The 18,358-nt window shown below is 40.6% G+C and overlaps 1 protein-coding gene across 1 annotated transcript; it reads left to right on the top strand.

Moving 5' to 3' along the window:
- The first annotated feature begins 192 nt into the window (after positions 1-192).
- Positions 193-17,969, top strand: ghrhrl (growth hormone releasing hormone receptor, like). The gene is made up of 13 exons (XM_034582663.1): positions 193-319; positions 7,062-7,167; positions 7,605-7,712; positions 8,512-8,603; positions 10,276-10,379; positions 10,521-10,653; positions 10,823-10,976; positions 12,300-12,360; positions 13,069-13,138; positions 13,459-13,550; positions 14,283-14,412; positions 15,940-15,981; positions 17,288-17,969. The coding sequence occupies exons 1-13, from the start codon at positions 206-208 to the stop codon at positions 17,387-17,389; spliced, it is 1,308 nt and encodes a 435-aa protein (XP_034438554.1). The 5' UTR covers positions 193-205; the 3' UTR covers positions 17,390-17,969.
- The last annotated feature ends 389 nt before the right edge of the window (positions 17,970-18,358 follow it).

The raw sequence follows: 18,358 nt of genomic DNA, 5'->3' as shown, positions 1-18,358 counted from the left end.
TGTTAGTGACAGCTGTACACACGGTTACGACTAGAAACAACTCATCCACAACCATTTCGTACTGCAGCTTTCGGTGGAGGCTTTTACTCTGAAAAGAAAGACAGGAATTGCCTTATTATGACTGTGATGCTGGGTGAGATGTGTTTATTCTCACCTGGAGAGAGAGAGGGGCTCAGCATCCCGTCCTGCTGGAGTGTGCAGAGTGATGCAGTCTGACTGGGGGAGGCACCACACTGGAGGGAGCGGAGGGCACTGCACCATCAACATGACCTGTCTCCTCATCACAGGGATGTTTCTCACTCTGTGTTTGGCTCCAACTGTAAGTGCATTACTTTTACTCTAATCACAGCTACATTATCTGGGAAAAATTACAATTCTGAATCTTTTTGTGCAAAAATGATGGAAAACAATCAAAACGCACAAAACAGACACAGATTGATCTGCTGCTCTTTCTTTTGCTCATTATATTCCTCAGCGTGTGTGAAAGATTAGAGTTGGGCTCTTCACCGTGATCTAGAGTAAATGTGTCTGCAGCAGCATGTCATGTATGCACTGTCTGAATGTGAAGAAGATGGTCATTTTAATACGAACACTGCAGTACACTCAGTGGTGTCTGCACGTGTGTTCGTGACTTTTATGAGTGTAAAGGTTTAGCAGCTTTTACATTAAATCAACATCAACGTGGAGCAGATTTATTTTGAAGGAAAGGACAGGGTGTGGGTGTGTGTATCTGTGCCTGTGCGTATTGTATATATATCATAAATGCATAAAGTATATGTAAATATACACACAAATATACTGCATGCAGCAAAATGTAAAGAAATCTGACTTCAGCCTCCGTTCTGGTTCAAAATGTGAAAACCCTCATGTCTTCTACACAAGACTTTTGAATTGTTCACATTGGGCTGTTGGAAACTACGACGGACACTTTTCAAATTCTTCTGGTAGTTTACCCTTTTTTTTTTGTCACTAATGTTTGTTTCATTGTTTATTTTGGAGATGTGTGCGTGTGTCTGTGTGGATAGAAAGGTTTTGCTACATGTGTGTAAAACAGTGTTTAATGTCGTCACATATAAAACATTATGCAAAAAGGAGCCTATGAAATGTGAGATTGATTTAAAACCATTTATGGAAGATAAAACTACACAAAACGATGTGTACATTCACACTCATGCACACACACGAGCAAGAAAGAGAAATTGAAGAAACAAGTCATTTTTCAAGTTAAACGTAGGGCTGCTTAGTGTTTTGTTCTGTACATATGAGTAGATGTAGTTCATTGCAAAAATAATTGTTTATGATGTGTGTGTGTGTGTAGTTGTGCATGAGAGTGTGAATGTATATCGCATAAGTTGACTTCCAGGAAACATGGTGTAGAGGAGGAGAAAAAGATGATTGTAGTAGGATGGCAAGGGATGTGAGAAGGCTTATGCATACTGTACACACACACACACACACACACACACACACGCACACGCACTCAGCGCGAACGGGTGGTGTGAAGATCACTGTGGCACAGTGAGAATGGGAACAGGGCAGACCCTCATCACAGTGTTCCACTTCATTCTGTCCATTCTATTCTGTCACTGCTCAGAACCACAGAGAATCGGCCCATAACACACGCACACACACACACGACATAACATAATCATTTCAAAAATATGCCTCTAGTCTTCTGATTGTTTAGATAACCTGAACCCGAGAGACAACACAAAGAAAGATAGAAAAATGAAAAGAGGAAAATAATGTCATCATTTTTGGCTTATTTATAATCGAAACATGCATCTTACTCAGAAAAACAAAATTCACTCTGTAAGCTGTCAGCAAATGGACCGCTTACTGTTTTTGTTTTATTTTATTTATTTTTGTGAAGTTATTTATGTCAGCTCTATTAGTTTGACGGTTTTGGAAAGACGCTTTGTTTCACTACAGTCAACTTCAGAAGTTTGGTTGTCCAGCAGCCTTTTAGCTTCTCCCAGGATAAAGACTGAAAATAGGAAAACAGCTGGTTAAACAATACAAGTTAGAAACACTGAACATGAAGTATACAACTCTACAATAAAACCACAATTTATATTCTTTTAAACAATTTGAAAACACAACATACGACATGGTTCTATTTGAAGGTCGGCCTGCTGTCATCTTTGATTATCGTTAATTGTATTTCATTTGTTTGAAAAAATATGCAAAACTAGAATCTATCAATCTATCAAGCTGCACCAAATAGCACACCCTCAATATCAGTCCCCTATATATACCTGGTTTTTCATTAACATGCATGAATTGTTTCCATAAGAATTCACAAAAATGCCCCAAAATATATAAATAAATTCTTGCAATGTCAAAGAAAGAAAAAAAATCCTTGATCTGCCGCCTTAATCAAATATGCTCCCCCAGTTAAGTAGTTTTTCCATAATCCTGCTAACAGACAAACAGACAAACAGAAATGAAAACTCAAACACAGTGGCGAGAGTAATTAAAGCTTGGAGTGAAAGTGCACAGCAGCGATTGGGGAATGGAGCTGCGTTATTGATACAAGCGTTGGAGCAAAGAGTGAGGGAGTGAGTCTCAGCTGTCAATCATGATGTTTTTATAGCAGGGTTAGGGTTAGTAACTAATTAAAACCGAACTTACCAGAAAAATAAACACTTCAGCAAACATCAGTTTGATGAGAACTACCTAAAATGACAGAAACATCTTCTTGAAAAACTTGTTTGATGTGTATTTTGACTTTTTAGTTTTGTCCATGTCCCATCTACTAACATGGACGAGGCAGGATTTATGTCCTATACTGCAGCCAGCCACCAGGGGGCAATGGAGACGCTTTGGCTTCACTTTTGGTTAGCTGTCATGTTGTCCCTCTTTAGATACAGTCCTTGACCTGGTGCAGTAACAAACAGGATATAAAATGTTCGATTTCATTAGCTTTGCACCGATCCAGACTTTACCTCCTCTTTTCCATCTTTATGCTAAGCTAAGCTAACATCCTCTCGCTCCAGCTTCATATACATGGCATACACTTACGATGATTCTTGAAGCTCTCATGTATCTTTCGGCTCTACAGCGAATGAGTGCATTTGACAAAAAGTCACAAAATGTCTCTCATTTACAAACTCCAGAGACTGGCTGTGTTTTCGCTCTCGTTCCGATCGACTGAACATGTTTTATATATTTCATCCTGTGCTGGAGAAGCGTGGCTGCGTTGTGAAAGTGCACATCGTTCGCTGTTGAAAATAGAAGGCGACATCTGCAAAGTGAGCCCCTGCAGCCCGATGGCCCCTTTTTTGGGTTGTTAGTGGATAATGGGCCTCACCTCTCAGAGCACATTTTTACAGCAGGCTGCATGCTGCCCTGGCTGTGTGGAGGCTGGACTTCTCATTTAGTTTTCCATGGCTCACATTATCCAGGTTTACCTTATGCATCCCCCCCCCCAGCTTCCATCCATCTCCATCTCTTTTCCTATTTCTTAAATGCAGCAGAGTGCCTCCCTTTATCCCAACCTGCAGCTGAAAAGCACGGCATGCACCGTTGGGGATCATAAGTACCAAGTCTTGACTCACTTTGCACCTCACCCTTTGCCATTTGACGCTTTGCTTGAATCCTCTCATCTGCACGACGTTCTCATGTAGGATCAGAGTGTCTCCTCTGGGGGGGGGGACATGTGCGGCACATGGCTGCAAACATGCATGCTTTTGTCTTCTGTACTTTATGGTAACACAAGTGCATCTGCTCTATGGTAACTCAATGCTCAGCAGTGACACACATATACAAAACAGTATCCATCTCCTCGCTCTGAAGCACAATAACTGCAATCTCTGATTGTCTGAATCCAGTTTCCCTGCAGGAGTCAAGGTATAGACTGTGTTTTTTTTGTTTTTGTTTTCGTACGTCCCTCGTCTGCCTTTGAAGAGGAGGAGCAGTAATTGCTGAGTAAATTGCACAGTAACACCTGTCATTAGATTATTAGCATTGCATTAGGAACAAAGAGGACTGGTAGTGATTTCCTGAGGTTGTTTCTGACGTGTGCGTTCATGAATGCAGGGAGAGATGGTGCTAAGAGCTTGCATATTTCTAACTACTTGTGTAAAGTAAATGCGCGGCTGGGTGGGTGCTTGATTTTGCTTTCTCTGTCCAACAACTGTCAGGATAATTGTGTTGAGTTCCAATTAGTTTTACTGTGTTGTGTTCATTCTCCAGGTGTTTTTGTCACCGTTTCCAGTGTGGTTTTATTGTTCTCCAAGAACCTGATTATCTGAGTGTGTGTGTGTGTGTGTGTGTGTGTGTGTGTGTGTGTGTGTGTGTGTGTGTGTGCGACAGTGCGCATGCTCTTTCTTGTTACCTCTCTAGGACTCTTTCCTTCATAAACACTGAACTTGTCAGAACCAGTGGACCTCATGGGGACCAAAGCCTGGTCCTAATGAGGAAAAACGTTTTGAGCTCCTGGTCAAGGTTAGTGGTAAGATGGGAATTGTGGTTGGGTTAGGGTTAGGTGTCGGTTAGGGTTAGGGTTAGGTGTCGGTTAGGGTTAGGAGATTAGTGATGGTTAAGGTAAGGGAAGGAGGCTAGGAAATGCACTAGGAAAATGAGTGTCCTCGCTAAAATAGAAGAGCAAACATTTTTTTGGTGTGTGTGTTTTTGTAGTCCAGGTATTACTCATGTTGAGGGGAGCCTAAATCTGTTTACAGTCACATAATGGGGAGACAAAAATCTATACGTTTATCCATAACGTTGATCATTAAATTAAGAGGTGAAGTCATGTTTTAGGTTTAGGTTAGGGTTAAGGTTAACATTAGGCAGGTCGTCACTAGGCTTAAGGGTAAGGTTATGTCCTGGTTAAGACGCAGCTCCGAGGGTCACGGGCACAAGGAGACTGGATGTGTTAAAAACGCTTCAAATGTTCCTTATTGAGGCCATAGTCGTTTAATTCAAATGTTAGTAAGTGAGGCCTCTGAAGCCATGGAGACACAACAGTGTGTGTGTGTGTACTTGTACTTGTACTTGACCATTTTGAGCATAATGAGGACACTTCTGGAAAGTGAGGACATTTTGCCTGTCCTCAATTTTTCAAAGGCTTCTTTGATGGTTAAGACTTGGTTCTAAGGTTATAGGGCGAGGATTAGGTTTAGGTTAGGGTTAGACATTTAGTTGTGATGGTTAAGGTTAAGGTAAGGGGCTGGCAAATGCATTATGCAAAAAGTTTTGTCCTCCCTAAGATAGAAGTACAACAATTTCACACATGGCAAATCTATATTCAAATGAATTTCCAGTTACATTAATCCTGATTAGATTCAGTGTGTTATGAATTCAAATCCTCCGCCTGTTTGCTCCTTATCAACATATGACTGGATATTTGTCTGCGTTGGTTCTTGTTCAATTTTAAATCTGTATCCTTGGTTTTATAATAAGAGAACCAATGAATTCACTCCATCATATTTTTTTTCTTTTGCTTGTGCTCTTCTATTTCTCATATGGCTCCAGGTGGATTGGTACGTGTGCAGATGTTTCCTCATCAGAATAATTCATAGATGTTTTTTAAGGAAACGTTTGCAACACACAACCAGTTCGTCCTATTGGATTGAGACCGGGAAAGCCGGACCAGAGGGGGGGTTTGTGGTCCACTGGGGAATTTGGCTTCTGAGGTTTTGTTTCATTCTGACTTTGGTTCCATCCTGTCACAAAGAGATGTGTTTCCTTTCTGGTCTTTTCCTAGCGAGATGGAGCTCATAACTAAATCTGTGCAGGGTGTCGATCAGTAGCACTTCATTGTAAGACTGACTGCAGTCCTGTGGTGTTTTGTTGAATGTTCAATTTCTGAAACCAAAGATACTTCATTGGTGATACAATGCATGACATTTTATCAGGAAACACACAGTTGCAGTATGTTGTCAAAGTCAGACTTCAGTTCACTGGGAAACAGAAACAACTTGAATTTAACCTATAGTGCCGTGGCCCATCCTCCACTCACAGCCAGTCTCCTCAGTACGTATAGAAAAACAACCCCTTCTAGAAAAATTTAATAAATTGAGATTTTAGTTTTTTTTTGTCGTAAAATGAATTAATCTAATTCCATTTCAACCCTTTTTTAACATCAGCAAACCTGTATAATCTGGAAATCCCTCAATACCCAATAGATATTACTCACTCTGCCAAACACACATTCTATATTTTATATTCATATCCAGACTGTGCATTGAAGCTGAAGTAGATGAGGAATGCTTCTGTCACACTAAGATCAAAACACAATCTTTGTTTTAAACTGTCACTCCTCTACAGCTCTCACAGCCGACAACATCTGACGTATCAGCTGCAATGTCTAAGAACCATTCGTTGTAACTCATACAGCACAAAACTTGAATGTTTATTCATTGGCAAGGACAATAATATGACCTCATAACCATTTCAATATTTCACAGTCCAAAGACTTGCAGATTGGGATCAGGTTGATTAAAGACTCCCCCCCCCCCATGACCCTTACAGGAAGCGCTGTGTAGATATTGGATGGATGGATAACACATGGTCCTTTTAGCCGTCTTTTTTCCATCCGCCTGCTTCCTGTTAGCCTCCAACATCTTATCACATTTCTTTCTTAGAAACAAGATGTTTTCCGTTTTTTGTAGAGATAAGTGTCAGTACCAGAGTCAAATGCAAATCCACTTATTCTGTTTTTTATTTGACATCGGGGATGAACAGCAGCAGACAGTACGAGAATCTCTGAGCAGCACTAAGTGGAGGGAGGGCAGCGTTGAGAAAATCACATGTCCCCCAGGGATGAACTCATTAAATGTATTTTCCGAGCTTCCACTCTGCAGTAAACTGAGAGATTGTTTTGCTTAATACCACCGACGGAAATAGGTGCATTTAGCCAAAAGGGTTTTAGTGGGAAAGCATTTCCTGCTGAAAATTCACTGTCCTTCATAAACTGCAGGCTTTTTTTTCACACAGATTAAAGACCCTCTCATGTATTTACAGACTGGGTGGTCTCCACATCCTCTGTTTAAATGCCTGTATATTATCTAATAGAGGATTCCCTCCCTCTGTCCTTCCTTCTTTTCTACCTCCAGGCTTTATCGAGCCTGCATCCAGAGTGTGAGTTCATATTCCAGCTGGAGAGAGAGGAGCGTCACTGCCTTCAATTCGTTGCAGCGCAGGTCAACAGGAGCCAGGAAGGTGTGTAACCAATTGTAAACTCCCCCTGCGCTGGTAGAAAATGTTCACATTAAGTCTGAGCAGGAATCAAGGCTTCACAGGGAATCAGGGCAGATTCTCGCCGGCATCTCAAAGTGGAAAGTGATTTATCGTGGTGGTGCATCTGTAGAGGAGACTATTTGTGATCGTTACATAGGGATTTAGCTCTGGGCTCTATCTCAAGATGAGGGTCCCTCTCGTGACCTGCAGCACTCCCACATTCTTGTCTTAATGTAGTTCAGAGGCAGATGTTATAGCTTTGTGTATGGCTAGTGTTTCTGTCTCCATTAGAAACTGTGTGCAACTGTGCTTTTCTGGCAACAGTGTATAAATTGGTGGTAATGGATTCTCCAGTCTGGTCAAATCCCAGGCCGACAAATATTTAACTTGTTTAAATTTCATTTTCCTCTTCCGAAAAGGTTGTCTTCCATTCTGGGATGCAGTCGTCTGCTGGCCTCACGCAGTCATTGGAGACACGGTCCACAGAGGTTGTCCTGCTGTCTTCTCCCTCTTCGGAAACAACACAGGTGACTGAAGGGTCACACTGTGGGGGTGGATGTCGACAGATTCATCCTGAAAGGAAAATGAATGTGCGAACGAAATGTTTTATGGAGTTCCATCCAGTTGTTTTTGAGACAATTCACTCAAAACCTCACGCCAGCCTCATGGTAGCGCTAGAGGAAATGATTGATCCTCTGGGGACCATCAATGTCTGAGCAAGATTTCACGGCAGTACATCAATATCTGCTGAGATATTTCACCAATAAATCACAAATGCAAACCTCATGCTTAAGGTACATCTGGGAACCATTAACTTCAGTTTAAAGCTTTGTGTTAATAAATCATTGATAGCTGTGATATTATAGAGATGTAGTTAAATCTTTCGAAGTCATAATGGCCAAAGTCATTTGGATTTTTCCTCTAGTCTAATATAGACTATATTAAAATGGACATAGAGGCTCTGGGCCTGGAAAGTGAAGCCAATGTGGAAGTGTTTGAAACCTGTGTTCTCTCAAATGACCAACAGAGGGCGACTCAGGTTGCAAAAAGAAGTCCATGAAGTCTAAAATCTCACAAACCAATGGGTCCTGTCAGAGTGAGTGCCATTTGGTCTGTACATGATTTCATGGTGACTCATCCCACAGTTCTTGAGATATTTCTGGCTGAAACAAATTGGTGGGACATCATAACCATCTCTACAACCACGGCTCCAGTACGACTACATGCATTTCACCTGAATATATTTCTACTCTGTAGTGACTCTAATCTGAAGTTCACTGCTTTATGGCCGAGTTGAATTCTTGATCTCTTCACCTTTCACCTCAGGTTCAGTGAGTCGTAACTGCACCAGTCGAGGTTGGTCCGGGCCCTTCCCACCGTACCACGTCGCCTGCAGCGTGGATGATGACTTGCCTGAGGTGAGAGTTGCTTGGGCAGGGTGGATCCGGAGGTCAGACGTGGGGAATGAGAGAGCAGAGGTCAGGGAGAACGAACTAGACACAGCAGGAGAGGCAGGAGGAGACGAGTTAAGGAGAAAACGCTCTGTTTCAGCTCCAGAGAACAACACTACTTCAAAGAAGGAGAAAACACCTCGGTTTAAACTTCACAAGCGAGATGAACAACAGAGACAAGTAGGAGTACAGTGGCACTTAAAGATCTTTTTTTAGAACTTATATCATACAGACTGATAGGCCTGTAGAATAAGTGGTTGCTTCTGGTGGTAATTAAAGGAGCGATCTACGCCTTTTCAGTTTTTCTATCCTCTCGTGTGTTGAGGTTTTTTGTGTATTTAAAAGTTCTGCACAGTTACAAAGCCTTAAGGTGAAGGGAGCTCCTCTTCCTCACAGAAAACACTGCTCATGATTCCTGTTAACACCTTGTTAGTAGTTCAGCCGATACTTCCTGTGAATCATGAAGTCATGTGACATCACAGTGCCCCACATTTGCATAACGCAAGACTAGCGGGCACGCCCTCTTACAAATCCAGGTTAAGTGAGAGCGGAGCTCGACATTTAATAAGAGCGCGCTTTAACAGGCCAGAATCTGGTTTTATTGCCAAGTAGGTTTACACATACAAGGGATTTGCTGTGGATCCATTCGGGCAAGTATACATATAAAATATTTAAAATAAAAAATACTATAAGCATCAGGGGAGGGATTGTGCAATATGTACAGTAAGTCCGTTATTTGCATCAGGAAGTTAAAGTGTCAAAGAGACAGGAGCTAGTGTTTCAGACAGAGGCTGAGAGGAGGAGCAGCAGCGATGGACAGTCTGAGGAAAGTGTTTTCTGAACATTAGAGCATGAAAACATCTTCCAGTACCCAAATTTAAAAAGTTAACATTAATAGGAACCAAATATGTCTCCTTTGATATATGATGCATGCATGTTATTCCTAGTCATATTATTATCATAATGTTCCTTATGCTGTTCACTTTATTTATTTGTGTTCTTAATTTTGGTGTGAACCTCTGGTGTTGCATACAAAACACTGTTATTTACCAAAGATTAAAAACAAATTGAATTATTAAAAAAATCTACAGACTAAACAAGCCAAATAAGAAAGATAAATGTACCATGTTTGAAGAGGAGCTTGTGTCAGACTGTACTGATGTGAAAGTGCTGCTAAACACCTGCAGTTCCTTCTTTCCGGGTAGTTGACTTTCAAATATCAGAAAGTATTTCATATAAGTTTAATGGTTCATTGCCTCACAACTCTAAAAAGAGAAAATCTATTCAGACATGAAGGCAATGCATCTGAAAATGCTTCAGGTAATTGCCTAATTTATTTTGTTCCACAAAGAGAGGATGGTGCTTAATCCTATTGATGTACGTTTTTGGACGAGGATCATGAATAAAGCTACTTTTGTCCTGAGTTTAAAAAACGAGCTTTTAAGTTGTCCACTGGCTCTGGTGGAAAGACATTAATAACAAGTGCTGATGTCAGAGAAGCAGCGTTGTAGCTTTGCATTGATTCAGTGGTAGTTCTAAACCCATCTGCAGTTTCCGCTCATTTTTAAACATTATGAATTTTTTAACAGCTTTGATTTTTATTTCTGGGTATAAAGTCTTAAGCAAACTCTCCTTTCAGACTGAGGAGTCATACTTTGCCACTGTGAAGCTGATCTACACCGTCGGCTACAGCGTTTCCCTCGTGGTGCTGACTGTGGCCGTGTTGATCCTGTTGCTCTTCAGGTAGGAACAGATTGATAATGAATTCACGTTGTCCAGAGAAAAGACGCACAGGCAGCTACAGGCAGCAGGCCGAAGTTTGCTTTCACAGAAACTCTGTGCCTGGCTTTATTATGGCATTTTGATGTTGTTTTGTTCCAACAGGAGGCTTCGCTGTGCCAGGAACCTCATTCACATCCAGCTTTTTATTACCTTTATCCTTAAATCTGCGGGGGTGTTCATAAAGGATGCTACACTATTCTCAAGTGATGACATCAACCACTGCACTCTTTCCACAGTAAGTCAATGATGTTGAGGATAACAGGGTCTTTGCTCAATTCGGGAAAGTATGAGCAGATTTCATTGTTCTCATATTTATGCCCTCGTCATATAATGCCTGCACGGCTCCTCGTTCATACTAACCCCTACTTGCAATTCTTTCTCTTTCCTTATATCTTTCCTTCCAGTTCGCCTGTAAGGCCTCTGTGGTCTTCTGTCACTACTGTGTAATGGCAAATTTTTTCTGGCTCCTGGTGGAGGCGCTCTACCTAAACTCCCTGCTGCTCTCCTCCTTCTATCAAAGCCGGCGCTGCCTGTGGGGCTTCGGCCTGCTGGGATGGGGTGAGAAACGTTGACATGCAGTCCCTATAATCTGATGTCCTGGAGCCCTGGAGTTATTATTCTTGGAGCGCATAAATACATGTGCTGCCACTGGTGTGGAAGATTTACAATTCATATACTCAATGTCATCAATTTTAAATGAGGTGCAGTCAAATCTTTCGAAATCTGGTGGTGCTACAGGAAGAGTCATGATGGCTAAAGTCATTTGGATTTTTCCTCTTGACTATAAAAATACAGTATGATGTTCATTTTGTACATTATGATCATGTTTAAAGTTAAGAAGACAATAAGGGGCATGGATACTGTGTGATTTACAGCTACTATCATCCTGAGGGTGAAGATGTAGGTGGACATGCAGTGTCCTTGAGCGCTCAGTCAGGTTCCCCCCCCCCCCCCCCACTCCTCCAAATGTGGCTACTTTTGGTTTAATAAAAACAAGATGGCGCTGGACAAAATGTCAAAACAGCAGCTCACAAACCAATGGGTCCTGTCAGAGTGAGTGCCATTTGGTCTGTACATGATTTCCTGGTGACTCATCCCACAGTTGTTGAGATATTTCTGGCTGAAACAAATCGGACGACATAACCATCTCTACAACCACGGCTCCAGTACGGCTACATGCATTTCACCTGGATTTATTTTTGCCAAAGAGGCGAAGATTACAAACTAAGAGCCAAACAACCACTGACATTTGATTACGCATCATTTTTCAGAATCAGATGACTGAGTTCAGACATATTGATCAAAACAGTAAAATAGTTTCTGTCCATTTTAGGGTTGTGTTGTTTTTCACATCAGAGACAACAGACAGGCAGACAGACCACAGACCAACATGCTCAGCTTATTACATTATTAGACACAGGAAGTCTCCTGGCTCAGTGGCATCAAGTGTAATTAAACCAGACTTGCTGAATCTGAGATCACATCACTGTGGTGGCCCCTTATTTTTTATTTGATTAAGTTTGTGGGTTGAATGTTTTGTCAACGATGTTCAAGTTGATTTCTTAAGATTTTGAATTAAATGAAACAGTTTGAAACAGTAGCAGCCACTCATTTCTATTTGACTTACTGAGTACAGTGAATGTGCAGGTATTTGCCTCAGTGGTGTTCACGCTGATAAGATTTCCCACATTTTTTGCATGTTTACTGCTTCAGCCTCTGAATTATTGGTTTTACTTTGAGTTGTTGCTGCACGGATCAATGCAGATATTAGAGAAGTTGACAGGCTCTCACTCCGATGTCTGTCTGATCATGATTCAGCCAACTCAGTGCGTATTGATTGCGCCTCACTGACATCAGCTTTGGTTTTCTGTCGTACCACAGGCGTACCTCTGCTCTTCAACCTCCTGTGGATTGGATCCAGGCTGTATTTCGAGGACACAGAGTTTGTTTAAACTTACATAAACTTTTCAATCATGTCCACGCGCACAACTATTTGTTATAGGCCTAAACATATTCAGAACACTGCAACAGATTTGTAAGTGCCAAAGATTCCTGTCGTGGGAAATTTATCATGAGATTTGAAATAATGAGTTTCTCAGACCGGAGTTGTCTTAGAGGTTTAATTATTAGCTCTGCAGAGGGTTACACAGTCAGCAGCATGGCTCAGAGTGCAACAACGAGAAAGTTCAAAAGGAGTTTTTTTTTTTACAATGTGATAAACAGGAAACAAAACAGAAAGCAGACATATTTTTACATTTCTTTTATATTGCATGTTTTACTTATTTATGTGTTAAAATGTTTTACTGTCATCCCCTTACCTTATCTTACCCTATTTTATCTTAACTTATCTTTTGTTATCTTACCTTATCTTACCTTACCTTACCTAATCTTATCTTATCTATTATTTTATGCTATGCTATGCTATGCTATGCTATGCTATGCTATGCTACAGCTGTTTGGTGTGGAATATACTTACCCTATGTGCTCTATATGTACATTCATTTGCACTCATTTTGTGCTCACCACTATTTGTTGCTAGTCAGGAGATAGATTTTCTTCCCCTCGTCAGCTGAAGTCTTCGTCCATCTCCCTGGACGAGAACATGCGCAGACTGATTGAAGTGCTTTTTGCGAAATGTGTTTCCACACAGATGTTGGGACATCAATGAGGAGTCGCCCTATTGGTGGATCATCAAGGGACCAATTGTTGTGTCTATAGCGGTAAATGCCTCCATTGTGCCGAAACAAACCAAATAATTCAAGCCATGGACCTTCAATTATGCACCCTGCAGATGAGAAATTGTTATGTAGATGATTTGTTTACTTAATTTTTTTAGATGGATTATGAGCAAGGATTTAAAAAAAGAAAACCCTTTGTTTATACCAGAATTGTGAGACGTAGACTTTCCTCACATCAGTCACGGCTAATTACACAGTTGGCAGCCCACTTTGGTTCCATGACATTTAATAGAGTGAGCGACATTCATAATGATAAGGTCTTAAGCCCATTAAAGCTGAACATTGTTTTTTTCATTTTTCAGGTCAATTTTATGCTCTTCATGAACATCATCCGAATCCTGATACAGAAGCTGAATCCTCGGCTGATCCAGTTCAACAACTCCACTCAGTACAGGTAATCCTTTAGCTGCAGACACTGTGGATACAATAACAGTTACTGAACTCTGCAGTGATGCAATATCTCTGACTTAAGTAATTGTTTTGTTTTGAATGCTAAGATACTTGAAGAAGATTTTAAACAGATATTACCAACTGTGATTTTGTTTTATCAAATGGAGCTTTAATCTTTTCCTCAAGCATTTCTTTAGTCCGATGGGCCGATTATACTTTGGACATTTGGACAGTCGAATAGATGCGAGCTGTGTGAAAACGGCTGCTACCGCAGTGGGAAATGTATAATTCATTCAGTCACCGCTAAACCACCAACTAGTCAGTCTGGCCACGTCTACCTTTCCATTTCCCAACAGGCTTATCAGAATTTCTAATTGAAACAGGCTCACTAATTGGCTGAAAGTGTTCAGGCACACCATGCATAGCTGGATGTTATACTAAAGGTAAGTTAAGCGATGCTTGACTTAATATGTTCCCCTACACACATGCACATTTTAATATCCCCACTTAGAATCATGCACCTGCTGCTTCTCCTCCGCTCACAAACAAAACACTGCGTTCACACTGATGCACACACTGGAGTGTCCTCTTGATTGACATCTGGTGATTATTGTGTCTGTGGGCATGATGCTATCTAGAGAGGCATTCAGACAAGACGTGCAATAAATATCTCCCTCAGGTACATTCACCTCCAGCATCTTGCTTTTTGTTGTTCTTCTTTTCTTCTGTGAAACAGACGCCTGACTAAGTCCACCCTCCTCCTCATCCCTTTGTTCGGGACTCACTACATGTTCTTCAATTTTCTGCCTGACTACTTCAGTATTAACCTGCGGCTCTGTATCGAGCTCTGCATGGGATCCTTCCAGGTACACGCGTGGACCGCACAGCATCAACACTCAATATTCTCACGGCAATATATGGCACATGCTCAAATACCCTGAAAATACACATTATCTCCTGCCAATACCCAGAATGTAATCTCTTTAGTGCACTGCATGTTGCAATAAACCCCTCATTGATCGTCTCATCGCTGCCAAATGAGAATATCAGTCTTTCAAAACAACTCATACAATTCATACAATATCTTGAATAAATCCATTCTTCACATTACTGGACTAAATAAGCTGTTCTGTCTGCACTTTCATGTTCCACGCATTAATGACTCATTCAACTTGAAATCCTCTTCACACCAGACATTGTTTGTATAAAGGCTATGCAAACATGCTGATGTGTACAAGGTGTAATGTTTTCCATTATCTTAGTTAATGCTGGACTTGCCAATTATCTGTAAATCCAAAGTAAATCTGTACGATTGGGTATTAGGGCTATTTATGGGTTAAGAAAAAAATGTAAGTCTTAATATTACGAGAATCATTTTTTGATATTATGAGAATAAAGTCCCAACTTTAGGCTACATGTCCTTTTAGAAAGGGAATATTGAAGATCAGCCTGTTGCCTGTGTTAATATGCTAAATGTGGAGCATCTTGTCATGTTATACTTAAGTAAAGGTTTCACAAATAAAGAAATCTTAGGGCAAATCAGTGCCACATTATCATAAGTATTAGGACTTTGAAAAGATTGTGTAAGTAACTGTGTCTATTCTGAAGAAAGAACCACACGGACTTTGTGGAGTTGGAAGTGGTCGTTTGTATCGCTGGTGACATCTTTGTGATATTCAAAGTGGTTTTGTAGTTTCTAGAAACAAAGAGATTTGAAATTTCAGAACCGGATCAAGAAGGAAGGGAAACTCTGACAAGCACAGGTTCACCTTGCTGCTAAATTCCTAAAAAAAAGAATTGTCTTTCAATAATTTTTTATCGAAATATTATGATTTTTTTTCTCATTAAATGATTTATAATAAGCAGGAAAGGGATTAGCGCTGCTGGAATGTGAAGGCAGCTGCTTGCTGTTTATATTTGCCAGAGACATGGAAAAGTCAAACTGTTTCCTCCTCTTCATGCCACATCTGGTACAAGCCGGTTTGATATTAAGCTCCACAAATTGGATTTTGCTCCTGTACCCCCTCCTGTTGATAACTTAAATTAATTAGACACAGAGCGATTAAATGAGTATTACATCTTCAGCTGCCAATTATGCTGCATAGGACAAAGGATTTATTTATAAAAGAGGTGAAACACTAAGGTTAATTTCATCCAGCAGAGAAACTGAGATTATACATGGCATACAGCCGTGTACTACAGAGATATGAATCCAGACTATTATTTATTCCACTCTTGCTTCCTGCCGCAGCGAAACATAATAGACCTGTTATTAATTCTTATTTTTCGGCCCAACAGTTCTCATTTGTGTCTGACATTTAAGTTATCTCTACACCTTTTAATGATGTGGACCAGTCCGAAATGTTAATGATTCAAACTCATCTCTCTCACAGGGGCTGCTTGTAGCGATTCTCTATTGCTTTCTCAACAAAGAGGTCAGTACAAGACACACCACTCAAACATCTATCTAAACACATGGACCAAATCTCACCGAAGAGTTACAGCTCTCTGCTGCATCATAAACCTGTGTGCCCGGATCATATGTCAGCATGGGTCTGGCTGGGTTAGTGTTGTCGGAGGTTCAAATGCGAAATAATTTGCCACCTCTCTTCTCTTCATTGCGTAAGGGGGGGGACACCGAGGACCCCGAGGACTTAACCGCCATGATTAATGTGTGGCCGACCCCAGTCTGTCTGAGTGAAACACCATTGTGTTTTACATTCACTACAAAATAACGCTAAGTCGTGGTCATCTGTTTGGTGCTTCAGGGCGGCACGGTGTTACCTGAACTTCTCTGACTTATTACGTAGACTATAATGGATTAGTTCATTAGTTTGATCTAAATCTATATACTTCAGTAAATGAAAGTGAATTTACAGCTGTGGTTTATGAAAGAATATTTTTTCTGACGCCAAGGGAAATTTATATCTGACGCTTCCATCATTTCACTGATGCTCACAATAACAAACCAAATGATACTTTACTTAATACTCAATACAAAATCTAATAACTTCTCCTCAAAGAGAATAAGTAATTTGATTCGGTGATAAGATTTTGCTTATCAATATATAGGGACTGTTGGCCATGTTTTTAAAGTTCTAGAAAATAGATGAACTTTTGAGGAAACCTATTTGCTCTCTCGGTGAGAGTTGGAGAATAGGATTGAGAGCAGTTTCTCTGTTAATATAAAGACTGCAGGAAGTTACTGCTTCCAGCTCAGAAATGACCTGGCACACAACTCCTGCAATACTAGCTAATTGCCATTTTAACTGTTTGATAGGATAGGATGTAGGATGTAGGATGTAGGATGTAGGATGAAGGATGAAGGATGTAGGTTGTAGACTGTAGGCTGCAGGCTGTAGGATGTAGGATGAAGGATGTGGGTTGTAGGTTGTAGGTTGTAGGTTGTAGACTGTAGGTTGTATACTCTAGGTTGTAGGATGTAGGATGTAGACTCTAGGTTGTAGGATGTAGGTTGTATACTCTAGGATGTAGGATGTAGGATGTAGTTCTTGTATTGAATGGTATTGATTTTCTCATCTAACTCTTGTCAAGAAAGCGACTAAGTGGTTTAAAATAATGCTTTAACTATGTCATTTTTGTTGTGTAAACATATGACACAAGATAATTTATTGCATAAAAAAACAATTTCTCATTTGAAAACAGTCAAAATACTGTGTGTGTGTGTGTGTGTGTGTGTGTGTGTGTGTGTGTGTGTGTGTGTGTGTGTGTGTTTGACAGGTCCAGAAAGAGGTGCACATGCAGTGGCTGAGGTGGCAGGGGAGGAGCTACGGGGTGGTGTCGCCTGCTGCAAAGGGCAGCCAGATGGACACGCCCTTCTAGAAGACTTCACCCTCCGCCTGTCGGATCTTACTGTACCATCACAGAAGATTGCTTCTGTACATATGGTCTCACATCTCTCACTGGATCTACAGTTATCACAACACCAGGGGTAGTCAGCCATGCACCATTGAATCCTGGGAGTCTGTAAGTTTTCATTCCAAACTCTGACAGACTGTTTCACTGGCTGCACTCCCTCTGCCATGACAAGAATTTTGAGGTGAACCTCCCGATGGAGAATGATGCTGAGATCCTTAGGTCATAGAAACAAGAAATCTCTCACAATGTGATACAATAAACAATCATGTACCGAAAAATATGAATAATAAATAAATCAACACACTAAACAAGTTAAATAAGAGAGGTAAATGTTTTTTAAGAAGTACTTGATGTGAAAATGCTGCTCATCCACCTGCATTTCATTTCTTTCTGGGTAGTTGATTAGGTTTAATGGTCCAGTGCCTCTCGAGACTAGAAGAGAAAATCTATTCAAACCTAAATGCACATGGTGTAAAAACACTTTTTGAAAGGCAAAAGTTGAATAGAATGTCGTCCATTAGGCAACAGCTGAAATTATCCTGCTCAGACAATATTCATGAGGTGGGAAGACACAAATTATTGCACATTCAACATTATAAGAAAGCTCCTGCCGTGCATTTCCCAAACGGCACGGCGGCGACAAATTTAGAAATATCATCAGATTTCCTCGGAGGCCTCAGGTCAAATGAAAGAATGAGCATTTCGCTGAGCTGGAACAACTAGAAGTGAAATGACTGATTGGAAATGTTTGTTTTTTTTTCCATTGGATTTGGACACAATGACACACTATCTTGTCTCATTTGCATATCAATGCCACTATGTTGATGCTCAAATAATCAACAGTACAATTCATTTCCATTATCACAGATGCTTGAGGTTGTCTGAACATATCTTTCCTTCTGGGGATTTCAAGATACCTCTTGTTTACAAATG

Source organism: Hippoglossus hippoglossus, chromosome 4, assembly GCF_009819705.1.
Source record: "Hippoglossus hippoglossus isolate fHipHip1 chromosome 4, fHipHip1.pri, whole genome shotgun sequence".
NCBI lineage: Eukaryota > Metazoa > Chordata > Actinopteri > Pleuronectiformes > Pleuronectidae > Hippoglossus > Hippoglossus hippoglossus.
Note: the sequence above shows the minus strand (reverse complement) of the source record. Positions and strands in the feature narration are given on the sequence as shown.